This window comes from Meleagris gallopavo, chromosome 4 (genome assembly GCF_905368555.1).
Source record: "Meleagris gallopavo chromosome 4, MGAL_WU_HG_1.1, whole genome shotgun sequence".
Classification (NCBI taxonomy): domain Eukaryota; kingdom Metazoa; phylum Chordata; class Aves; order Galliformes; family Phasianidae; genus Meleagris; species Meleagris gallopavo.
In genome coordinates this window covers 12005879-12032916 of record NC_139407.1, presented here as the reverse complement: position 1 = coordinate 12032916, position 27038 = coordinate 12005879, and the positions used below count along the sequence as shown (strand labels likewise).

At 37.4% G+C, this 27038-nt stretch overlaps 1 protein-coding gene across 4 annotated transcripts in view; it reads right to left on the bottom strand.

Annotated features, from left to right (window-relative positions):
- ARHGAP10 (Rho GTPase activating protein 10) overlaps window positions 1-27038 on the bottom strand; it is a 136536-nt gene that overhangs the window by 12498 nt on the left and 97000 nt on the right. For 3 of the 4 annotated variants that reach the window (XM_010709544.4, XM_010709545.4, XM_019614509.3), the window contains 2 exons: window positions 23335-23485; window positions 8059-8221 (listed from right to left, as the gene is read on the bottom strand). In XM_010709544.4, coding sequence (XP_010707846.2) covers window positions 8059-8221; window positions 23335-23485 — 314 coding nt within the window. The remainder of the gene's footprint in view (window positions 1-8058; window positions 8222-23334; window positions 23486-27038) is intronic. The other variant, XR_014882838.1, reaches the window with a different exon arrangement.

Here is a 27038-nt window from a genome sequence, read left to right as displayed (position 1 = left end):
AAGTTTGCTAGAACACAGACCATCTGTCCATCATTCTGCACACAAGGTATATGTGTAAAATTAATTTTAACTCAATAGCATAAGTGGACCTATGACAAAAATGATTTTCAAAAACATGAAAAAAATTACCATACTTGATAAACTGAACTATTAGAGTTAAAGCAATCCTGGTACTCAAATAAAAAATCATTTCCCTTTGGCTTTTAATTATTGACCTCAACTCCAAAATTAAGACTAGGTAAGGCTCATTTCTTAAGCCTGTAAATTACAGAAAATAGAAAAGTAACATTCCAAATATACAGCCAGAATATGAAAGTGTTGCTTGTTCAAACTAATCCCAAGTGTAATATCTAATATCTTTCTGCCAAAGTAGTCTTCTCTATTGCATATCTCAAGATTTGGCATTGTTTGCCTCACAACGAGTGAGTGCTAAAAGCTTCCATTCATTAGATATTTCTTTGAAATATGCATCTTATTTATCTGTGCAACTTGCACGATCAGTTCTAGGACAACACCCACTTCCCTTTGTTGAAGACACGAGATTAATGATCTCAAAATGATACTCAGAACAAATCCTCTGACTTGGGAAAGGAGCAGTAATTCGTAATACTCAAAATATTGCAGTTGGTTTCTCTTTGAGACTTGACAGAGGAAATTTAGTAAATAAATAAACCAACAACATCAACAACAGAGTAGGTGTGTAAAGAAAGGAACAGAGGATGAAGTCATGCGTTCAGTTCCTCTCAAGGCAGATTTATTTCTCCGGTAACACAGATTCAACAAGAACAGTAACCTATCAACTAGTAAGACTACACTGTCCTTTATCAGGTAGCATTAGATAAAAGTATGTAAAAATGAACAGATTTTCTACAAATTCTGAGCAACTCTGACAGAGGAAAAACCCTCCAGAAGTGCAGGTATGTGGAGCCCTGGTCTGCTCCCTCCTCCCCTTTTGACGAATTCACTTAATACGTTTCAGCTGCAGCTAAAGTGCTGCGGTACAGCTCCTCAATTTGCTTGTCACTTTCAGCTCATGGTTACAGATCAACAGATCATTGTCTAGGATCCAGCATGCCAAAAAAAAAAAAAAAAAAAAAAAAAAAAAAACTATTTTTCAACAGCGGTAGTTTTACCACGTTGAAAAAAAGAAGTAAAAAAAAAAACTTTAGTGGCTTTAAATATTAAGCACGTTCTAGGTTCTAGAATTTCAGCTCTTTTTTATTTACTGTACTTGGCTATCTCAGGAATCACTTAATTTTATTATTAAAGCAGAAGGTTTTGCTCAACAGGAAAATTCTCTTCCAATGTTGTGCTGTGCAGGCTACACGCAACTTCTTTTTTCATTCAACAGATTCTTGAGATAGCAAAGCTACTTTGCTATGAAGGTTTGCAAGCCTTGTTTATCAAGATAATGCTAAATTAGAAAGTACCATGTTGTTGCCGTGATGTTACAGCATCTCAACTTTGAGAAGGTACGTTGAAGAAATCCACTCTTGTTAGAGCTAAAATGAAAGCAATGCATTTCTTGTGGAGAAAGAGAAAAAACCTGACATAACTACCTCACTCTGAGAAAAAAAGGTGGGAGAAGGAAGAAGCGAGAAAATGGTCATACTGAAAACAAGCTAGAGATTTTGTACTGATATTCAGAAACAAACTCCTGAAAACAAGATTTTATTGGATGTTTATCTGGCTGGTTCCTAAGGTAACACTGCTAAAGAGCAGCCTCTTATCTTGAGAGTGAGGAAGATACTCTGTGAAAAGAATCTGCACTGCAACTCTTAAGAAAAAAGGGGTTGTTTCATAGAAGGGCTTGGCAGCCCCACGGCTGCGATATCACAGTGTCTGGCTGACATAAACTCAGTGGAAGTGTTCTTAAAAGGTTTCATTATAAGATGACACAGTATATCAAAAGGTATCAGCTGTTTCTGACTCAATATGCAATTCAATACTCTCCATCATCAGACAACAATCTTCCTGCATGTAAAAACTCCATGCCTTGGTGAGAGCCAGGAGCAGAAAAATATATGGATGAAATTCTAGAAATTGTCACAGCGGCAGCAAAGCTGGAGACAGAACAAAAGGACAGAATTTCCTGATCCGTGTCCACTGGAAAGAAACTCCACCCCCAAATATAAACTATGTAATTCGCACTCAGCATTCCAGATTCCTCGTTTATACACATCAGCCAACACTGAAATAGATGCTTTGTTAAAGTTGGATTGTGAAGCCTCAGTGAAGCAGCCAACGTATTAGTGAAATGGTATTTCACGCCAGTCTGGTAAATCTGAAGTTTATGTCTCTATAGCAGCCGTCCTAGGCTGCAGCATTTTTAAATGATAATTCAGATCAAGCAAAACTTAAGTATGTACATATGTACGATTATAGCAGACTGCTATTCCTTTTAGGAAATAAATGTGGGGGCTGTGTTTCCTGGAATCGTGCAGAGAAAAGAAAAGAAAAGAAAGAGAGAAGGGGGAAAAACAAAAGACACTTTAGCTCATAATGGTTGCATCCATGTCCCTCCCTGCTCTGAGCACTGTACAGCTCACCTGGCACTCACCCAGCAGTGCTGCTGTCCAACAGAGCTGTCACTGGGAGACAGGGAGATGGCAAAACCTATCTTGTAAGACCCACATGATGAAGTTATATTTTGACTGTTTCAATGGAGCTGCAAAACGAGGGCTACTGTTCTGCTTGCATAACAAAGGAATACAAGAAGAAGTGCCTGCTTCACTTAAATCTGTCCTCAAACTGCTGAGTCACAGAAGAGGTGGCAGCTGAACCAAGACCAAATTGCAAAATAAGCACAGAGTGAGAATCACTGCTGCATACCTGGATCGGGCCTTCTACAGCTGTTTAAGCATCTTCCTTTATTAAAAAGAGATGATTGTATCAGATATAGAATGTTTTCAGGACATCAAAACTGAAGTCACTCATCATCCATCTAAATTGCAAATGTACACCACTGCCAGAAAATACAGAAATAAACTATTTCAATTTGAAGGAGACCAGATACGCAGTCTACAGGTGTAGATATAACAAGGCTGATGGGAATTCATTCAGCAGTGAAACAAATTGAGTAACTGTCTCCAAGACTCCTGTTATGTTCAGAACACTACTTTTTCTGCCCTCCTTTGCTATCCAATGGTTCTTTCAACACGGTTTGCTCACAGGGAATTTGAGCAAGCCTGAGATTTCACAAAGAATGCACAGATCTTCTTTCTTGGTCACAAAGGCCCTGGAAGCACAGCGCAGCTCTCATTACCATTCTGAAAGCCTCCATGAACAGTAAAGACGTAAACGATGCCCATAGCACATCACTGGGCTTCGTAACAGAATATTAAAATGTCAAGATAATAATGTCAGGATTATAACACAATAAGCAAATAAATAAAAAGACTGGATTACTTCTTCTGCCACTGGAATTACTGCAGTTACACTGGGTTTCTGAATTAAGGCAAGTCAATATTCTCAAGACCAATATTAGTCACAATCTTCCTTCCTTCTAAGCTATTAGGAAGTAGCTGCTTTATGTGCTTTCCTCCGAGGACTAAAGAATGCAGGCTCTCCAGTTGCGGGAAAGGAAACTTGTGTCAAAGCAGCACCTCAGAAAATAAACCAGTAGTGATATGAGCACACAAGATTGTACAGGACCAAACTGTCAGCAGAGTCAGAAGAATCACAGGAGATGCAGAAAGTGGAAGGAATAGATGGAAGCGGGGCATGCCCAAGCCTTACACAAATTTGGAAGACCAAAAAAGCAATTCTGCATGTTAGCTCACTTTATTTCCTGGATTTCCATCACAGTGTTTCTCTGTATTCAGCGCACCTTCTGAACAGTCTATGTCTTCCCCTCACCTATTGTCAGTAGATCTCTGGTGCCTCTTGTGACATCTATATATGAATATCTTTTCCTACCAACACTGTCAACTGACTTCCTGATCACCGCCTGCTGCAGAAGTCTGCAGGGAGTGGCAATCTGCAGCAGCCACCAGAAAAAGAAAACAGAAAGAACACTACTAGGAAGGGAGGAAAAGGAAGAAAACAAACTTGCCAAGAGAGATGAGTCATAACTCATCCTCTGATCAGCCAGCAATTGAAGCAACTCTGAAAGAAGGAGCGAAAGGTGGATTTTCAGGTCTAAACTCCCCAGATAATTTGCATTTGTAGAGTAGACAACAATTTGGGGAAAACTGATGGCTATGGATAAAAGATGTTTGGTGGTTTGTTTTGTTAGAGTTTTTTGTTTATATCCAGGTCAGAATAATACTATGCATAACGCACAAAATGCATCTATTCTGCACTGAGGGAATAAAAGGTTACAATACGTCACCTATTTGTTAAACTTAAGGTATAACATAGCACCCATCACTGTATTTGCACATTCTACTTTACTTTTTCTTTTAAGTATATTGGCACATTCTTGAAGAGGAGAATATTGTCTGTTTTACAGTATCTAAAATAACAGAAGGAACAGATCAAAGAAAGCTATTAAAGAATGCATCTGTGGATAGCCACATTTCATTTAGAAGATGCTGCTTACCTTCAGACACCTGCCTAAACTGGCCATCTGAATCAGAAGGAATGTGCAAGGAACTGGATGCATCTGACATGGAAACTCCGTTGTTGCTGTTTTGCCCCAGAGCCAACTGTGGTTTTGAGGAAAAACATGTACATTTTGAGAATATACTGCTGGTGAAACTACACCAACATCAATCTCAAAATTATCTGTCAAAAAATGCCTGAAACATGCTCTGCTTGCAAAAGCAGTAACCATCTTCAGTTCTGTCAGAGCAACGTGAACTCTGACAATGGTACCAGTGATTGACCTGAAGAAGACAGATAGCTGTACAATGTTAATTCTTTAGCTAAAGTGCGTGTGTATATGGCCACTTAAAGAAAACACAGAGAAAAAAGGAAGGAATGTAACTGCTTTGGTTAGCACCAGACTGAGATTGTCCTAGCTGCTATGCCTTAAAGTTAAAAAAAAAAAAAAAAATCCATACCAGTGGAGACCATCGCAAAGGTCAAATATTCTATCCAACTCACTACTACTCATAACTACTATTATTTTATTTTATTTTTTATTTTTTTGGCTACGTTATTAAACATTGCCTGGATGAAAGAGATTTTTTCAAACAATACATATTTATGACATGCTTCAAAATGGCACATATGTGAAACATCACCTTCCAGATACAGCGCATGTGGCAACTGACATAACAGTCTAGCAATCAGGGCTTTGTGAGACACGTCGGATCTGTGATAGAGCCCTCATTCTCTTCATTTCTTTCACCACTGTTGCTATGAGGTCCCCTCCTAGAGAAAGCCAGGAGATGGAGGATGTATTCACTTTCATTTGCTGCTGCTTATAACATGCCAGAAGCTGTAGCTACTTTCATTTTTCAAAACAGGACAAGAAAAGTGCATGCATTAAAAAAAAAATCATTCAGTGGAAGAAAAAAAAAATCTCTTTCCTTGAAAAGAAATACCACAAATCATGTGTTACTACTTAGAGTAAGTTACTGATATAAACTAACCTTTGAATATCTGACATATCTTGACCAGCAATCCATCCCCCAGGAAACAGAGCATGCAACTTTTCTACTGCTAAGAAGTCACCACCACTTTGTTGACTACATAACTCCATAGTGACTGATCTCTTACAAGTAACACCCATGTGTTATAAATATCACTAGAAACTTCAGAAAACAGATACTGTTATATTTCCATCTTTCTTAGATTCAGTAATGGTATTTACTGTAACTCAGTGAAGATCTGTAATACCATTTTACAGAGGACACCGAGACTTTGAGAATTGCTTTTGTTCCAATTTGGCACAAAATGCAAAACATTTTGAAATCCTGCTAAAACAGAAAGAGGTGGACTGTTCTCCAGCTAATTCTGGAATAGTACAATTTATGAGAAGAACCTAAGTACAACCGCAGCATTCAACAGTCAATGAATGCCTCCTTTTGTGGACTTGTGAGAGGTACCACAGCTATATCATGCCAAGTCAACCACTACTTTTGCCTGTCCACAGGACCCCATGAGGCAAACTGACTGCCAAAGTCCACAACGTATATTTGCCATTCTGACATCTATTTCTGCCATTAATACAGTGAAATAGTTTTGGTTCTATTTTTTTCTTTTGTTAAGGCAAGGCCCTCTGTGTCATCGGAACTTAAAGGGGAAGATAAGCCCAACTCAGTTTGAGAAAACAAAAGAATGAAAGAATGTACTATGCACTGCCTACTCTGTCACTGTCCAGGCTTGTCACTGAAGTAGGTTTGAAGAAAATTTCTCTTATAGGTTAGTGGAAGAAACCCTTTTTGACAAATCTTCTAGATGCATGTAACAAGTTACTTTTCTTTCCTTCCAAACAGAACTGTTTCCAAAAAAGAAAAAAACCTCAAGCTGTGAAACAAAGTTTCCAAAACAGCAGTACAGTATAATTTTCCATGAAAATAAATGAGCAAAAAACACTAAGTTTCATCAACGTCTGAAGATCCTAAATCCCTGTATTGAAACAACGCTTCCTTCTTTTGTTCTGTGATATTATCAATGCTCTTGTAAGCGTATGTTCCCTATTCAGCTATGCCTTCTTTCGTAGACGTACCAGTTATATGTCACCCACAGCACTCGTTTCCCACACGTGCATCTCATTTCATCAAATAAAGCTTACTGTCAATCCTACATGTTACTACTGGACTGTACAAGAGGAGAAGGAAAAGTGTCTTTCAGTAGTCTGAATAAGCAACGCATATGCAAAGTATCTATAATTATCTGAACATGAGAAAATATTGTTATAACTTTTATAACTTTTATATATTTTTTAAATAAATAAATACCCTAATAAGGAATTAGTTACTTGTTTCTAGCTGTGGAAATATAAACCCAGTGTATGGCTGCCCACATATTCTCATGTGTAATGTACATCTACACATATATTTTACAGTTCTTTGCCTCATCTGCAGAACAGGCTACACAAAATGCCATTATGGAAAATATCTGTAACAAATCTTTTCTCCAGACTTGCTTCTTCCATCTTCTTGGCATTAAGCTAGAAAACTGTATTGGTATGTTGAAGTTTGTATAAATAGCCAAACAGAATTCAAGTTTGTCTGGGAACTGCTGAATCACGGCCTGAACCTCTGATTGATCAGCTGAGGCAAGCAATGAGTCAGAAGACAATTCACCTGTGCTGCTGGAAGGGGTGGAGTCTGACTCCACCTCTCCTAGACCCATTTAAGAGCTGACTACCAGTAAGGAAAGATCTCTTCTGGAGATTCCTCTTCTGGAGTCTTGTAGTGAGCCCAGGACACGGGTAAGCTTTCTATCTATTCTCTTCTTGTTATTATAAACTGTTTTGCCAAGCTCTCCTGTTTATCTCATAATTATAACATCTTTATATTGATTGACTATACAAAGTTCAACTTCTAAATTAAAAAAATACACGTTCAGCTCTATGTATCACACTCAAGCATGTATTACAGAGGTAGTACTAAAACCATAATATCTTTTTTTTACTGAACCAAAGTCATACTCAAAACTGAACATGTACAGAGTCCACTGAAAGTGATATACTGCACTTTAGCTATAAACCAGGCAGTTAACTTGTTAGCAACGTGGGATTAACGACGATAATATTCATAGACAACAACACTCATTAATGTGCATTTATCCAAAACCAAAATGCGGTCTTAAATCTTTATGGCCCTGCATTTAAGTGTAGCTTAACACTGTCCTGACATAAAACCAGGGTAATACATCATATAAAAAAGAGCTTACATATTTATTGCCTAAATAGAAATCATTTAAAAATTTATAATGGGTTATAGTGAAACATGCTAGATTTCAGAAAGAAAAAAAACTGCCACATTCAGGCAGCCTTTAAGCTGTACCACAATGTGTAAGCATATACTGTTTTATAACAGAAGAAAATGAAAGCTGTATGCAGTTTAAAAAGTGATTTTCTTTCTACCAAGCTGAAGAGAAATGTTTCATATGCATGATTGTGCTAGCGGAAAAATATTATCCTATATTCAGTATACTTACAGATTTGTTGTCCAGTCTGCAAGATCTCTGCTGTCCATAATAAGGTGATTTCTATCCAGTAGCCCAGGAGGGCTACTGGACAACACAGGAGTAGGAGACTGGGAAGAAAGAGAATCCATGCTACCAGTTGGAGTGTCATCTTTTGGAGAGCTGTGACTGTCAGCTAGAGGAGGAAAAAAAAAAAAAAAATAGCATGAGTTAAAATAGTACTAAAAAGAGACCAAGAAACTGCTTTGGTCACTGCGTCCTGAAAAGGACGCATACAAGAAAAAATCTTAGCATCGTATTTTCACAGAGTATTTTGGAGGACATGAAATTCACTAGCACCTCCCCCAAATTAACATAGCACAGTTTCCCCCATCATGATCACGACACTATGTTCTCAAAACAATGTATTCCTAGGTTCCTTTGTAACATGTATTTTCTGTGGATGAAATGACTGGGGGGAAGGGATGTGGTTGCTTTTTAGACAAATGAATCATATCAAATAAAATAATTGTTTTATAATCTGCAGATTTGTAGATCTCACTAAAAACATAGTCTCTAAATATAATACACATTTGAGTAAATGATTGCTTTCAAGTACCACAAGCACAACCTTATAAAATACAGAACAATGAAATTTAGAAAGGACCGAATAATCAGTTGTCTAACAGCAAGCCATTAACTAAAACATGATACCTAAGAATGTTACTTTCATTACTCCTTTTAAGGAGGGATCACTGTTAAGAGAGCTCATATTTTGGTCTATTATTTGTTTATACAGGTTATTTTTACAATATCGCCCAAGAGGCAACATTCAGAAATGACTGCTTAGGAAAAAGTTAAAAGAACATTATTGCTATCTCACAAACAGTAAGGAAACGTGCAGTACTCACTGAAGACCATGCTGATACATCTAGCCATGCTTTTCACTGAAAAGCTAACATTCATTAACACCTTTCCTTTTTGGTCTTTTGTTTAAACATCAATTAAACATTTTGTAAGTTCTAGAAGAGTATTAGGAAATTAGAACAATTACAAACATTACCTTGTCCAGCACAGCTGAGCCCATAATATCAAACAGGGCCTGTAGCTGTTTTCAGATTATTAATACTTAACAGTAATGATGGTCATTTCCAGCCATCCTTTACATGGCTCCTTGCATCCTTCCCTTCTCTGCTTTCTGCTCACACTTAAACATGTGATATAACCCTGATAAATAATATCACACATGTTCTTTCAGAATTAATTCTATACTAGCGATCTCATAACTACGGAAAAAGTTCTGCTTCTTCAGGATCAGAACAGTTGGAGAAAAAATGAACAACCTAAGCCTAACATGCCACTACAGTTGTTGGATCAAAAGCTGTTTAAGTATTGCACCAGTCGGAAAATCTGTACGTAAGCAGCACTGTATAAGACTTAATTCTATGTAATATTATTTTCTAATTCCCTACACAGAGAACAACTAAGTTCAATTCAAATCCCTTGAGCTGAGCAACACCATTGCAATCTTAGAATCACAGAAAGGTTTGGGTGGGAAGGGACGTTTCAGATCATCTAGTTCCAACCCCCCCAGCTATAGGTGGGGACACCTGTCTCTAGACCAGGTTGTCCTAAACCAAATCCAGCCTGGCCAGGTAGGGAAGCAAAAGCCTCAGTGTGTGCAGTGATCTTGAGCACAGCCCTTGGGGTTCCATCATTTCACGTTTCCATGTCCACTCCTTCAGTTCCTCTTCAGGAGGTGGAGGGTGCTGCATACCTTCCCTGTCTCTTCTTGCCTTCTGGGCTGCCACCTGCCACGGCACATTGTTTGACCAGGGGCAATGATTTATTTTTTTTTTTCTTTAATAAATTAAAGAAAAGGCAATGAGAATTAAATGTGAACAATGCAAGACTACTTTCCCTGGATAAAATCACCCTCACAGTTTCATTACTGCTTCAACCAGTCTGATCCTTTCTGGCTAAAACAGAGAAAGCTAGCAAATTCTCAGCTGCTTCCCCAGCCACCTCATCTGCACCTTCTCTCTGAGAACAACTTCCCTAGAGAGTCAAATGAGATGCGACTAAAAACACTCATATGATAAAAGTCATTATCTAAAATTTACCCTTAAAGTAGCTGCTAATTCAAGGCTCTAAATTAGCCTGCTGTAACAAAATACAATATGAGAAGGAGAAGTTAACCTTAGCATATGAGTCACTCCTGCTCTGCTGCCCCATCCCTCTGCGAGCAGGTCTATGTGCAACATGATGTGACGTGAGAGCTGCAGACCTCAAAGATAAAAACTAATCTATTACATCTCATTTGCAGACGTGCGTGACACAGTGATAAACAGCTGAGAGATTAGACACTAATACTGCAGTTTTACTTTATTAACAAACCAAATTCATTTAAACTAAACAGATCTAAGACCCTTTACCTGATCAAAATTTATTTTCAAAATATTAGTGTTAATACAAGTCAGACTATAAAACTACACGCACCATATTACACAGCCATGTTTACCTAAACTACCCACTTCATTAAAACACAAGTACTACCTTATTCTTCAATAATGTATGACCAAATCATCATTCCCTACAGAAAAGGGAGGTTTTTCTGTTGAATCATTTCTTAGAGCACACAGAGAAAGCAAGAAATACTACATGCCTCAGTCCCTGCCCACTGTAGTTTCTACATTAAAAGACTGAAACATTCAAGCATTTGACCTAACCATAAATAAAACTAAATTTTATATCTTTCTTCAGACTTCTTCCTTTCTTTGCTTTCCTAAGTCAGCATTTTGGCATGGTCAACACTGCATTGCATTCTCAAGAGTAAGAACTTAGTTTGAAGAAACAAAAAAAGGAAAGGTACTTAAACAGAGGAGTACCTTCTAAATTCAGAGGGATTAAGTGAAAAACTTCTAAAAACATGTTAACTGATATTTTAAATTACAAAAGCAGATAACTCCGTTTTTTACATCAGGAAAGTAAAACAATAACTTTATTCATTTAAAAGCTAGTTCGTATAACTGCAAAAACTAACAATCATCTAGCATATTTTAATGATTAAAACCAATATATGCACAAACATTAAGTCTTCATAGCATCACTGCTTTGATTTCAATAGTACAAAAATGGGCATGAAGCACAGTGTCCCACTCTGATCTGTACTGCTGCTGCTTCACCTCAAGCACTGTGTGCAGTTTTGGGCACCACACAATATGAAGAGCACATAAAACTATCAGTATCCAGAGGAGGTTTACAAAGATGGTGCAGGGTTTAGATGGCAAGATGTATGAGGAGCAGCCGAGGCTCCTTGGTTTGTTCAGCCCAGAGCAGAGGCCTAATGGCAGCTGCAGTTCCTCACAGGGTGCAGAGGGACAGCGCTGAGCTCTGCCCTTCGTGACAGCAACAGGATCCAAGGGAACAAACTCACCAATTAATGCATGTACTTTCAATTTGTTAGGCTTTAATTTCCAGGCATGAGCCATGTTACACATGACATGATTATTAGTTTCATTCACATCAGACTTCTGTTCTTTATGAAGGCATTTAAACAATCTTCTTTTTAAGTTTAACTAAACTTCTTACTAAATGGGATTTTGCAGTTTGAGGATTAAGCACCTGCTTTATGAACCTATTCCAACACTCCAGAGTTCTTTCTGAAGACTGTACACCAGATCAGAATTCCATATGTTTTCCTCTCATCCCACAAGTGCCACAATGAACATTAAATTCCATCACTTATCCATCTCCTGTTCATACATGTGAGATCTGCATTTTTTTGCCACAGGATTATATTAGTAGTTTATAATGAGTTGATTGTCAATTATGACTAAGAGACTCAGGAGAATCTCTTTTTTCAGGACAGAATTTTCCATTCTGTAGCTGTGGATTACATCTTCCTTCTAAGATCTGCAAATTTATTTCCTCAATGCAATCAACCTTGTTTAGTCTGAACAGGGGCAGCGTAGCACATGGCAACAATTCCAAAGTAGCCACCACTGTCATTATTGTAACTACCTGTAAATGTAGTATCAAGGACCTGTATTTACCATTCTAAATATTGCTAGTAAATTAGCATTCTCTCTGTTTCTTTGAACTTCTTCTTCGGCATGTTACAAGATGTTTGAAACCAGATGACCTTTGAGGTCTCGTCCAACCTAAGCCATTTTGTGTTTTAAAAGCTCACGTTGCCAAACCATACAACCCAATTACTAGACATTTTATTTATTTATTTATTTATTTATTTATTTATTTATTTATTTTTAGGACAAGTTAGATGGTTTAGCAGTATTCAAAGTATTTGCTTTGCAACAGGCCTGTTTGTGAAGATTTCTGCTTGACCCTTCTGATTATAAATTCCACATTGATTTTCTTAGTTTTATTTTACAGTTCTTCAAAACTTTTAATGTACATTGGTATTTCCTCTTTTCTTTTTTTTCTACTCTTTTATTGTATGCTGCTCTGTGGAGACATTAAAGATCCTTATTAGCTGGAGATTTAAAAATATCTTTAAAGTCTTGCCATAGCTGTTTTATCTGGAGTGTGTTAAAATACATGGCTGGAATTGAATCAGGTCTATGGTTTTACTTTATTTCAGAATTCATGGGCTTCCTAATATTGATAGTCTAATATTTTTCACTGTTTCTCTCCTCTGAATCTTCTTTACCTCCAACTTTGTTCTACAAGGAGCAGCACTGTCAGATTTCCTGTTTCTTTTAAAAGATTGACTGCCACATCAGACTGACAGGTCCTTTCGAAAAGAAGAACTTAAAATTTCCCGTTTTTCTTTTCTAACACTTGAATTCTATTGAGTTCTTACATCACAAAAACAGTGAAGACAGGATTTCTTCTTAAAGCTTATTTACATCGTTTTTTGAACATACGTTTTGGTGTGCTTAGCATGTCTTCTCCCTAGAAATTTCAATTCCCCCCTCTATTCTCTCCTGTTAGACCTTTATCTTCAGGTACCAGAGTGCCAGACCAGATGAAGGACATTAAGATTCTCAGTATAAAATCAATAGCCTATCTGATATATCAAATTTTTGTCAATGCTCCAGACATAAACTCTTCATATTCCATACGCTTGTGGGAAGCTTCTGACTTCCTTCACCCTTGAGCTTGGCCATCCCTAGAGTTCCCACACAGCTGCACTGACAAGCTCCTCATTGTATGCAAATAGGTACAGGAACCAGCTGTATTCTCAGCAGAGTTAAAACTTATTTCACAATCTGTATGGGAACTGCTGAATCAGGGCCTGAACCTCTGATTGACCACCTGAGGTGAGCAATGAGTCAGCCCTAGGAGCACAGGTGAAGGCAACTCACCTGTGCTGCCAGAAGGGGTGGAGCCTGGCTGCACCTCTCCTAGAGCCATTTAAGAGCCGACTACGACAGGGGAAAGGATCTCTTTTGGAGATTGCTGCTCTTGGAGTCTTCTTAGTGAGCCCAGGATAAAGGTAAGCTTTCCAATTTTTTTTTTTTTAGTGTGATAACTTGTTTAGCCTAAATTTCCTGTATATTTCTTAATTATAGCATCTGTATGTTCATTGATTATACACAATCCCATCACTTTCTGCTTACAGTGCAAATTTTTTTGACTGCTCAGGTTCCTTTAAATTGTCATCTAAATTATTTTATTCTTTTACTGTTCTAATCACAACACTCATCCAACTTTAGAGCTTTCACTGCATCTCTGCAGCATGCTTTGTCTTTACTACTGCTGTTAATTAAGGCTAGTCTTACATAAAAAATGAAGTAGTTTTGTTAGTCCTTAGCACTAACTGTTTCTTTTTAACTGGCATTACTTAACACTGAGTTTCTAACCCAAAGAGCCTTTTTTTAACTTAATATGTTTCACCCTTTCTTATGATAAAAAATCTGCGTCAGATGAGAAAACTCCTATATGGACTCAGACCTTATTCAGCTTCTTTCCAATAGTTACTTAACAATTAATTACTTTCCTCTTTTGACTGGATAAGGCTCAAATAATACAGGCTCTCAGATCCTCCATATCAGAACTGTGACCTCATCTTCCACTCCACCTAACTCAATATGACATATCTCCCAGTTGCCTTCTTTTGACTTATTCCATCTGGCTAATCTAAGAATATATTTTTTTTGTTGGCATCTGAAGTTAAGGGAAACTGAAATACTTTGGCAGTGTCAAATATCAGATCCTTACTTTGTTCCAAGAATACTAAATAAGAAAAAGCATGTAATCAAAACTAAAAAAAAAAAAACCTAACATTACCAGTTACTTGCTTGAATGACAGTTTTCTTCCAGTCTTAGCCTAAGTAAACTGAAGAATTATGTACTTCACTATTAAAAGAAATACTAATCTTTAACATTACAATCTATGCCTATATCTGAAGGGCAACCAGAGAAAGAAAGCAGTTCATAAAATAGAAGAGGAATTTACCACAGTTTCTGTTAAGATACATAGAGAGTGAAGAACTGTGTATGCAGTAAATGTTTATCAGATGCACAAATTGTGGCATGACTTATTTTACTTTGATAAAGTCACATAGATCTAATCATAGACAAGAGGAAATAGGAAGAATTGACAAAAGTAAATTACAGATGCTGCAAAGTCCCTGTTACTGCCTTCAGCTCTGATATTTTATGCATCAGGGAGACAGGGAAGCAGCAGCTGCATTGCTGTGCAGCCACCCATTCTTCCCATGAGCATCACAGCTGCATCCAGCTAAGAGATAACAGACGTTCACCATAAACAGCTGACTTTACACAGTAATACAGTAGCTTTACTCTTATGTTAATTTGAAAATGCATATTCTGTTTTCATTTAACAGATATCTCATATATTAGGAATAGAAAAAATTATGAGTATCCTAAGTACTCCCTATCAAGTAAGAATTTTGTTCCATGTGTTAGAGTTTCAACATAACAGAAAAGAGGTATGAAGAAATTCAGATTAGTTGACTCACAAATAGTGCAAACCTGCAGTGATTCCCTAACATAAAATAATAGTCACATAAGGAAAGTCAAAGGCAGCTAATCAGCATTACATTATGACACAAGTAGCCGTCTTCAGAATATGCTCTGAGAATTCCTTTAACAAGTATGTTACTGACAGAAGGAATTCACTTAGGTTACAATAACAACAGAAGTCAAAACAAGTCACTTGGTACTAGGAACCAGAACATTCACATCAGAATTATAACAGAAATCAAAAGGAATTTCATTCTGAAGCAGCACATCTAAAGCTAAAAGTATGCAATTAACCTACTTAATCAGCAAAACCCATACAAAAGGTGCCATTAGTTCATGCTAACCAAGCATTTGCACTTTGCTGTGCACCAACGTGAGTATCCTTACTCTAGAAAGCCAGAAGTAACTCTAGTGGAAAAAACTCTTCGTGATACTGATCAGAGGACTTAGCTTTGTTAGTACTTTGCTGCATTTGTGAAAAGCATTTTTCTAGATGCAGAGCTGCAATACTTTGCTCACTACTCTCAACACAAATTTTTCTTTGCTAATCATGCCAAGTACCAGGTCAGCTTAGACATAATTTTACTTCTTCGCTTTTTTTAATTGTCATCTATTTCTGAGTAAATTAAGTTGTGCATTTTTGCCTAACATATCACTAAGACAGATCAACAGGATTGTTTATCACTCACCTGCAGATGTAAGCAACTATGCTATTTAAACAAATGTTAAATGTTAAAAATAAAAATCAGATAAAAATGTGCTAATAACGACCTATTATTTGGTTAAAATATCAAAGCAAACACTAAATCTAAAAATGAAGTTTCCCGAGCTGTTACTATAATGAGCGTTTTGGATGTCAGACTCCTTAAAACACTCAGGAAAATAGACATACATCACCACGAAAAAGAATTCATTGTCCTCACTGTATAGCAAATACTACACATTGCAGTACTACCCCAGTATGCAACTGCAATGTAAAAAAAAAAAGTCATGAGTTTCTATTGAAGTTTGGACATCAGTAGACTTATACAGTTAAAAACTGACTTAACTTTCATTGAGAAAACAGGACACAATCTGCATATTCAGCAGTTCCATGTTTTTAAAATACATGCAGTAAGAATGAGATCTCTATGCCAGCTTTTTCTCTTTTCAGACAAAACAATTAAGACAATCATTGAAGTTGAATACATTTTTTTCCCAAAAAGACCAACTTTGATACATTTTCAAATGTGTGCATGTAGAAGTGTGTGCATCTTATGTACGAATTCGATTTCCCACAGAAGAATTGTTTTTCCCAACTCCATCATGATTCAGAAATGCTAGAAAAAGGAGGAAGCTGCACTAGACATAATTTGCCTCCAGACAGGCTGATGCAACTCAAGAATTACAGCCAGAAAGTGGGTGTTTCAGTTGGGTCTAGGGAGGCGAGAGCAATGTACTCATCTGCAAGTTTCTTATGGACCAGGGAAATTTTGGGGCCCTATTCTTTCGTGATATTATCTTAATTCTTTAAATACAAGGTTCAACTGTAAACAGGTATACTTCTAGACATACACTGAACTTAACTTGTAATAGCAAGCAATTATTTCAATAAAGATCAATTTCATTTCAGTTCATCTCCCAAAATTCTTGAGAAGCATTGCTTATGGTTACTTCTTTACTCCAAAAAAAACACTGAAGAATTGTAGGTGAGCCTTTTGTTGAACAAGCTAAAACTAAACTAAGTATTTGAAGTTACTCCTCAAGCTGTGGTAAAAGCATGGAAGACAGAATCATGTATACAAGGCTAGGGGTGCTAATCTGTATCAAATAATTCAAGTTCAAAACACAACAGAAATCAGACACAAGTATGGAGAGGGGATCCTCTTTTGATTATATTGTGATTACAAGAGCAATATTAAACTTCAAGATTACTCAGTTTTTACTAGAGCTTGCTTGGCAGGAAACCACACAGGACCTCTAGCCCTACTAAGCTGGCCAAATGCCACACATTAATTTCATGGTTGCAAAACACAGTGAGTTGCAACTACTTCCTGAAAACTCAGAACAATCCAATTAGCTTATGTTTTATCTAAAGCTCTCGTAGTTTCATGGTAACATTTAAATGTCTTGGCTTTCCTCAAGTCCAGGCAACATACACCATACACCTATGGCCCAGGCCTATGTAAAAAGCTATCAACAGAACATCTCTAGTCTAACTGATGACGAGAACTTTGAAGAAATAAAAGCACATCAAAAAAGGTTGTCTAATATCATAACTAGTACTGAAAGTTCTCTCATGCAGCAGTACGTCTTAAAAGGCATCACAAACTTTGAAGTTCATTGAAATACTCTTCCATCATTACTTTTCTTTCTCTTCTCTGATGTCTTTGCAATTCAGCTACTGACTAGCTGAAAGATGTCACTATAAAGACATGTCCGCTGCCAAAAAGCAACATTTTTGAAAACAGTAGATCTAAACAGATCTAAATGTAGCAAACATTTAGAAGAACCTTTTCTTTCATGCCTAGATTCTTCTACCATTCCTCATGCCTCTGATTCTGTCAGCATTAGATAAATGCGATACAGTATTTTTATGTGTATTTGGAGAGGCTGCACTGTAGAAGGGACAGTGTGGAGAGGGACCAAGGAAGCTGTGCAGCGCAGAGGTAACACCAAACACTGGTAATAGCTGAGACAGAAGTGAACATATTCATCATCAGTGAATTTTCATCCATTTCAGAACAATAGCTCTGGGAGAAAATCAAACTTGCCAGGCATGAAGCTTATAGATTCCAACTACCATGGTCTCTGGCACTATTTTCCTTGGTTTCAGTCAAGTCTCTTAGATGAGTCAGCAATTCTTGCTGTCCGTATTACTAGTACTTTTCTGTTATGCACCCCAAAAGAAAAGGGGAAAAGAAGACAAAATAGGGCCAAGACTTCAAAAAGCTAACAGAACAAGAATACAATTGTGGTTTGTTTCACAGAATGGAAGAGACTGGCACAGACTGTGAGCAAATTAGAAAGAGTAGGAATATTCTCTAAGTCAATGTCGGCCTTTAAGAAAGTCTCTCCTTTCCAAGTTCTTCTCTCCTATCCTTGGCATCAGTGAAGGGAAGCAAGAGTAAAACCATGTGAGGGAACACCTTGTTCAGAAAATGCACACAAATCCATAGGAAACTGACTGAAGAGCTGAAAAGCATCAAGTCTTTATTCTACCTTCATTCTTATGTGCTGAGTGAGAGCATTAAGCTTCAGTCAACAGAGGTTGGACAGGGCACAGCTGGCTTGCAGCAAAGACACATCAGGGACTTCCATGTCTGGCATTAATGGCTTTTAATATGTCAAATTGGCCCTCTTATCATGTGCCCCTGCATGACTGTGTGCATAAGGTAGAGAATTAAAGAGAGATGTGACCTCCTGTAATAATCATTTATTTTCATTAATGTTTAGTCTCAAGCCTCTCTCCTGAACTCCCCACTTCTTCTTTAAACTCAGTTTTTCTTTCTAGTCTGTTTATATTTTCTTTCACAACACTTCTGATCCTGTATAAAATGAACGGGCCGAAATTTTTGCCTACTTCCAAGAAAATAAGTGCCTTCTACTGACCCAAAGGTTTCTGGGTAGAAGCTGGTTATCCAATAGGAAACTGGAACTTTATATATACCTGTTATTACCTAGGAAAAAGCTTTGTCTTCACTGGCAAATGCTATACAAAGTGAAAATTTTTCAGCTCTCATCCTATTCAGAACCATCAGGTAGAAAAAGCTGTGATAGATCCTGTTCTTGCAATTCAACTATTCTTGCAGCAAGGTGAAATATGAACTATCTTAACTTCTACATGGCAAACAGCAATCATTCTGATCTTCCCCTTGCAACTGATATCGGTGTACCTATTTTGGAACAGCATAACTGGGTGTTCTACTCAGCTGTTAACAATAGCTTTGTAAGCAAGTGTTGCAAGCCCTTACGGCTTTTTTATATGCCTATGTAGCTGCTTTTCTTTCCATTTCCCCTACATGTGCCAGGTTACAGAAACACTTCCAAGCAGCAGATTCAGAAATAGAAAGAGTTCAAGGCCAGGTTTCACACCTGCAACCTTGCAGCTCTGGGCTGTTCCAGCCCTGAAGACCAATCTCATTATTATAAATTCAAGGCTTCCTCTAACATCCCGGTTTTATGCTCAGTAATTCCAAATAAAGTCTACATTTTTTTTACTTGTTTGTTTGGAGCAGGAAGGCATGGAGGAGGACGGAGAAAAAATAATGTATGGGAGCTGTATAACAATTACACATCACAACTTACTTCGATTAAGTAGTTCAATGAAATGCCACAGTACTTCATGCAAACTGATTTATCACTCAATTTAAGACACTGTATCACTCTAGTTCCCTCAAGAACAGCTATTCCTGCTTGACGCTTAACACAGCAGTCATACTTCAGCTTCCGTAGATCTTTCAGAAAGTTATACTAATTAGCATCAAGTTTTAAAGGGTTAAACATCAACACTCATTTTTATTTATTTTAGAATTCTACACGAGAACCTGTTTTCTGAAGTAAAATAAATAAAACTTTCAGCTTGCAGCAGAAATCTATTCCAAACACTCAATATGTCTCCAAGTTCCTGAGCAGAGAGTGGGAGATAAACACCTTAAAACAAAACAAACGAGCCCCACCATATGACACACGTGTGCTATCTGCCCATGACAAATTCTGATGTAGAGTATTCAAAGAGAATAAGGAATCAGCAAGCACTGTGGCTTAAGACTTCTATACTATGGTTTGTTTGGAAAACAAGGTGGACTGTAATTGGATGAATTGCCGCACAAAACCAATTTCTTGACTGCAAGTGTGGATTATGCAACCCACACTGTCTGGTCATCTACATGGACTGAATTACATTTTCTTCTTTACACAAAACATCTTTTGCTGTATTGCTCATCCAACCCTGCAAAACAGTTTAATACTACAATGCTACAAGATAAAATATAAAATCAAAACCATGAGGGGACAAAACCGTGACTTTGCATCGCCCTCCAGAAGAAATATAAGTAGAGCTCTCTTCTGATAAGTACTGATTGTCCAAATGGAAAATACAGACCCAATGACGTTTTTAGAAGAACAGCATAAACATCTTGTTTTAGCTAACAGTCTTTCTCCCCATAGAGAAAAAGAGAGAATGCAAAGTTGTTCATATTTGTACATAGCTGGTACTGTAACTCAAGGGAGTTTCTGCATTGCTACTTAATTCACTTTAAAATTCATTCAGATATTAAAAGCAGAAAAAAAAAGAAAAAAAGAAAAAACGCCCAAACCAAAGCATCTTCATCTTAGAAAGATAGAAACTCTTGAAATTATCCCAGTGTAAATCTCAGACAAATCTGTATTTTGCTGAAACAAGAACTCTGGGAGTAGGCATGTATGAAAGTAGTTCAAAGTTCCCCATTAAGTGTAGTTCTACTTTGGACACAGAGATCCTGAAAAACATCAGAATGAGAATTTAATAACTGGTTTATCACTGAGAAAAGAGGCCGAAAGAAAAGTGGACAGTATAATCTCTGACTTAAATTTGACTGCAGAAATGAAGATCCTTAAGGTACTATATAAAGTACTCAAATTGTTTGCAAATATAGCATCTAATTGCCAGGTACAAGGAAAATCAATGCCCTGTCAGAAGCCAGCACAGCTAATTAAAAAAAAAACAAAATAATGATTTTTTATCAAACTTAGTGTGTGTTCCTCCACTAATATATCTATCAATGTTTATGTCACTTATAGTGCTTTCTGGGTGGTTGCTGCATACAGTTTTTGTGCAGTCAAGACTGAAAACGTGCTTTTAAAAAGAAAAGTTGGCCTGAACCCTGCATTTCCAATTCAAGCAGTGGATTCTGAAGCCTGTTAACTCTCTGGAGCAGTCTATAGTTAAAGACTTGTTTCCGCTTTTCTAACAATTTCCTGGTTTGCATAACAATCCTAAGAGAAACACACTCAAGAAGTTTTCCAGCACAGAGATTTTGTCTCTAACATATTTCTAGTTTCAAGGCACAGAAAATGTTTGTATATAATTACAATAATTTTAGAGGTATATTTCTTTACAAATATATTTACAGACAAATATGTATTCACTACTTCATTTAAAACAAGATTATGATAATTTTGTCATATCCAGGAAATACAAAACACTGGCTTATGCCTGGTGCTTAACTCATGCCATTGTGAATAAAGAGGGAAGGGGTTTAATGTTTAATTTCCTGTTAAAAACACACACAGGATAAAATCTCCCAAAGAGCAGTTATAAAACATGCATTTGTTAGCCAAGAAACGAGGTAAATATGGAACAAAGCCCAGGCTTGCTTTTCTTCCTTTCCCCCTATCCTAAGATCCTAAGAACAAGGTAACTGAAGGCCATGGCACATATTTGGAGGCACTGAGCAACTATGTATTAATCAGCCTAGCTGATTTACATACCACGTAGCCAATCCATTGGGGCAGTTTCTCAGGTAATGCAATGATGCAATTGGGCTGAAGATACTGCACTGCGATGAGTATTGCACACCTGTCAAACACAAATTGTACCTGTTCCCAACTACCTTCCTGACAGAGCAGCCTGTCTGCATTAGCAGGTAGTCTGGACCTGCCTATAGCCAGTTTCTAGCTACAATATATTGACAACATTGCTGCCTTTGGTAGTAGCTGAAGACATTGCAGAGAATATTTTTTGGAATTCAAAAACAGAAAAATTTTCAGAAACTCAGTGCTGCATGTCCTGGTACTGTGATTTCAGCTGCAGCAATTCAGCCTTCATCATAGTTCTATCATGAGTAATGGCTTATTAGGTTATTCTGCAGCTCACCACAGTTAACAGACAAGCACTGAATTTCTCTGCAACAACTGCAGTCTCTTAAAAATCCCAGCTCTTCTCTTCGTTCAGATGCCTGAATTAGGAAAAAAAAAAAAGTGACTGTATTTAGGAGAAACTGAATGTTTAGCACAAAGTTTTCAATAGTAATACTGCATTTTTGGATCTTATAATAAAAATAAGCCATCAAATAGTTTCTGTCTACTGTGTTAAGGTCAAGTCAGGTCCTCAGTGCACATTTTGAGGTACTGAATTAGGAAGCATTGTAGTACTTCTTGTGATACACAGTGATTCACATTCAAATTTGGTTGTAAACAACTGTGAGTGTATTCAATTTTGTTTTTTTTTTTTTTGCTTTCTTTTCAGTAAGAAAAATTCATTGTTGCAGATATAGATGAAGAGCTTTCTTAGCTTTGGCAGCATACTATTCAACTAACGCAGCTTAAGCTTTCTCAGCAGAGGCACTTTAAATACTTTTTAGTCAATACATTTAGTTTCATATTTGATGTAAGGAAACACACAGGAATTACATATCTCTAGTGAATTTAATATGAGGGCAGGCATGCTGAATTTCTTGCAAATTCAATCTGGCTTTGAGACTATAAGTAGTCCTGACTTTATTTCTAAAACTTGGATTTACAGGTGCTGTAGGTATGTGCCCTTGCTCCTTCACAAATTAATTACTGTTAATCCCTGTTTAAAGACAGTTCACTGGTGAATCTCATACTACTGTATGACATGGCCTACATGCCTTGATCTCATGATTCTTCATGTGAAAAGATAATTGACTAACAACGTTAATAGAGGGAAAGGGAATAGGGTGGAGACAATCTGTAACACAAAATGAGTACTGACTTGCCTTCTTGGTACTGTATGTACCCCCAAGCAATAAAATTTCAGGAAAATGATTACTTTTCTGGCCAACAGTCAGAATTGAGTTGTATACTCTCTGTCTCTCTGTATGCTGCTATCACAAACTGCATGCAGAAACAAGACTGTTTTTTTTCTTTGGCTTTTCAGCAGTCAGGTAAGTTTATGAGTATTTAATGCTAGTAACACCATGGTATTCCAGATTCAAGTGAACTAGCAGAATTCTCTAGTGCAGTGGTGACCTGAGACTTTAATCCAGTTGAATTTACAGTACAGTGCATTAGCTGTTCTCATGAAAGATTTGCTTTAATTTTAGTTCTCTTTCCATTTATCTTACGGCTGTGTAATCTTCAGTAGAGAGGCCAAAGAGATTTCCCTCAAAGAAACTTACCTCTTCTTCAGAATCAAAAAGTATATTCAGGACAGTTCATCCTACTGTTAAACATATGTCGCAAGATACTTGTCTATACTTTCCTTTCTCTGTACACTACTTGCTTCTTTACACGTTCCAAAGCAATTAAACAAGCATGTATGTGCATGCACGCAAGTATACAAATGAAACAGGAAATGAAAAATCTAATGAAGTCAGAATGCAAACTAACATCAATCTGCTGCAAAGACTGAAAGTATTTTTAACATCTTACCATCATCCAGCTCAAGACAAAGATTGTACACAGCCAGAGGCCTCTTAATACGTTGGCCTTGTCTTCTGGATTGCCTTGGTGGGGCATTTGGAGGAGATACTGACATAGAGATTGACTCAGGAAAAGTGACATCAGGCAGGGTCTTGAAAATCTGCAATCAAGAACACAAAGGGTGTTAATTATTTATCATGAAAAGCAACCTGTCTAATGCAACTGTAAGCCATTATCAAACAACCTTTGTTTTGGATTTCATTCAAAGCAGGCAGAAGCAAAAAATCCATTCCATCAAGTCTGAGGATATGCCACAGATCGTTAATGAGCATTTTTTAAATAAATAAATAAATAGATATAAAATGGAAACATGCAAGAGCACTGCCTACGCTTTAACCAAGCTACAAACCAATTAATCCAAAGGTAATATGTGTGTGAATATGCTTGCCAGCTAGGATGGGAGGGAAGGGGAAAGAGGGAGATGAACCAGCCTCCAAAAAGTTTTCAAGTTTCAGCTAGGGCCTATAATGTTGCCAGAACACCCATTTTAATTTTCAAAACTTATGATGTCGCTATGATATCTGCCAGATTAAATATATATCATATTCTTGAAGAGAGCAAAGGGAAAATTCTGAGGGGAGGGATTTTTAATGAGAGATACCATAGTAACATACCATGTGAGATTTTTTTCAGTCAACTATTATATATTGAGTCACATTTATATTAAATGATGATACGCACAAAGACACATACAAAAAGGATTGCAATTCTGATCACCATTTTATCCTTTGAGTCATGACTATTAGCATATCACCACTTCACAGAAAATACCATGCCACTTCTCTCTGGGTTAACCAGCAACGCAAATCTGCTCAAACTGATAGTATTTTAACTGACACATACAAGGCACAGTCTAATGATGTTGATTTACTTCCAGAAAATTATCAGTATGTCAGTGTACAATATAACAGCAACTTTTTACAACTGATCGTGGCAGATTCTCATGAAATTAGGTCAATATTTCTTTTATCAAATGGAAACCATCAAACAACAGCTAAATAAAAATACCCTGTGTCTGTAGGGCACCTTACACCAACACAACACAATATATAACAAGATGCAACGTGATAAATACGTGATGTTCTTTTACCCTGCAATTTTAAGAAGTCAGGTATCCATATAGGAAATATTATGAAGAGTAGACGTGTAATGAATCTTCAAAGAAACAGCTTTTTATGAAGCAGGAATCCATACAGATCTGGCAGATAACACATTTTTGCATTATTACAGCACATCTCAGATCCAGTATGAAGCTAAAAGCTGGCCAGGCTATTCTACGCATAAGAAAAATGCCAAAATCATCTTGTGGTAAGGCAGTCAAGACATCGTGTCAAAATTATAAGAAATTCTATATGCTAGATTTGTTAATCCCACGTATTACACATGTAGGAAGGAAATGAGGAACACACATATACACTGCCTTATAACCACTTAATGATCTCTCACACTGGCAAAACAATGATGGTGCAAATTCATCAGAAACACCACTCTGAAAAGTGTGGAAGAAGGATCAGATCACCAAAACTAGGCAGCAGCAAGCAGGAAGCTCCAGTGGAAATACTACCTTTCTTCCCAACGGGGGAATGTTCTGGAGAAGAAGATGAAATGACAAAATTTGAACCCCAAACCAGTTCTAAGAAAACTGGCTCCCACTTCTTCACATACCTATAACAGCGAATATGAGAGAGAACCAAAATAACGCAGCAACTTACCTATAAACAAAATATTTATGAAGAAGAAAGGATACCAGCCCAACCTGGTTCTCCCCTGCACAGACGGCATGGCTCTCAGACAGTAACAAAACTCTAATTGCGTTTAGAGTGTTAAAGCCATTTTTAAGCCATGATTCAATTTATAATAATGAAATCTAGCATGTACCTACATGGCACTTGGCTAGTGGTACCACACTGCCCCCTTATGTGGAAACATGAGACTAGACTGAGCCATTTCAGGAATAAATATTTGCTTCTGAAAAATTCAGAAGCACTAAAAACTTTAAATGCCATCTTTTCCATGGACTAAATGTTGAGTCTGGACCCCCTGGTAAATAGCCTGCTGCAGAGAGGTTGCAGCACATTGTTCACTACATCACATTTCCCAGCCGTGTTTATTTGTACTGCCTTAACTATATATCTCTACCGAAACTAATGATGGTGAGAACAAGCATTCCCCACAAGTGCTTCATAAGAGATGAGCTTTCTTATATGCATTTAGGTGATGTACATAGCTTGTAGTTAATTTCTTAAGCAACTCACAAGTATTTGCTTCAAATAAAATTAATAGCAAGAGTCAAAAAAGCAAAACACAAACAAGACAGCTGTAAAGCAGATCCTTAGTTAATGAATAAGGCAATATGACATTGAGTTGGAGGCAGAAAATGAATCCAAGCAGATTCCTAACAGTAAGTAGCTCTGTGATGTGAAAAAATAGTTAATGGTTTGTTGTGTTTTATAGGGAAAAAAACCTTACAGAACAGGAGAAATAACAAGCCAGCAGCAAAGTCCCATTTCAAACAGCAGTATGCCATTTGGCACATGCTATCTACTAATTTGGCAACAATACTCGTGCCAGGTATCAGGAGCTCCTCAGAATACTTACCCCTGCTCTACTAACATAAAATTTAATGGCACTGAGTCTTCTCCTTTACTGCCAGGAGCTTCTCAGAAGATTGTTCTTGCTCTTCTGAGAAAGGCTTACAATTCCCAGATCCTTCCTGAAGTGGTCATAGCTAAAACTTGGGTGATGTGAAAGAGCACTATCAGTATATCGCCTCTACTGTTAATATTTTGGGCTTGTCAACAGCAGAGCCGTGCATCAGTGTTTCCAACAGCAATGCTCATTGTAACCCAGCACTATCCAGAACTGGGCAGGCTGATTTCCCTTCCATATACAGATACCCAAGTGGGCATCATTCCTTAGACCTCTCTCAACTTCTTGGCATGACAGACTGCTAGGGAAGTTTCCCCTCTGGGCTAAATTCACTAAGTGAGGTACTGTTTTCCATGGAGCAAGGATTACCTCCAGAGAGCTCAAGGACAACACAAGGCCACCTGCACTCCTGCACTCAGTGAGACCAGGGCAAGCATACACAAAATCCATCCTCTTCCTCACGCATTCCTCTGACGCAAAGCTGTTAGCTCCAGCACTTCTTTGCTTCTGCTCATCTTCACTACCTGTCTCCATGGAGAAGAAAGGAACTCCTGAAAGTGGCATTTAGATAGAAAATAGGTAATGTAGCCTCTTGACTACCAGCAAAGCTAACTGAAATCTCCAAGTATCGTGAGCTGCCCTTTAGGATTCTATTACAAGTAAACAATAACCCCTACCACCACCATTAGCGTGTTTTTTTGATTGTTTGCTTGCGTGTTTTTATATAAAAGAATTAGGAAGTATGCTAACAGTTTGCATTAAAGTTTGGGGATCGTTACTGCCCTTTCAAGTTGCTCATTATTTGAACTCATACCTACTTTGTTATTTCCTATTTGCCTTTTCAGTAGGAAAATAAAAACCAATACAACTCATCCATAACTGGAGCTGCATGTTCAGCAACTGACATTTCTTACTGCTACAGACCCAAAGCTACAGACTGTAAAACAGTTTTGCAAAGGTAAGCATCTGAAAAGCAGGTAGAAGATCCACCCTTGCCATAAAAT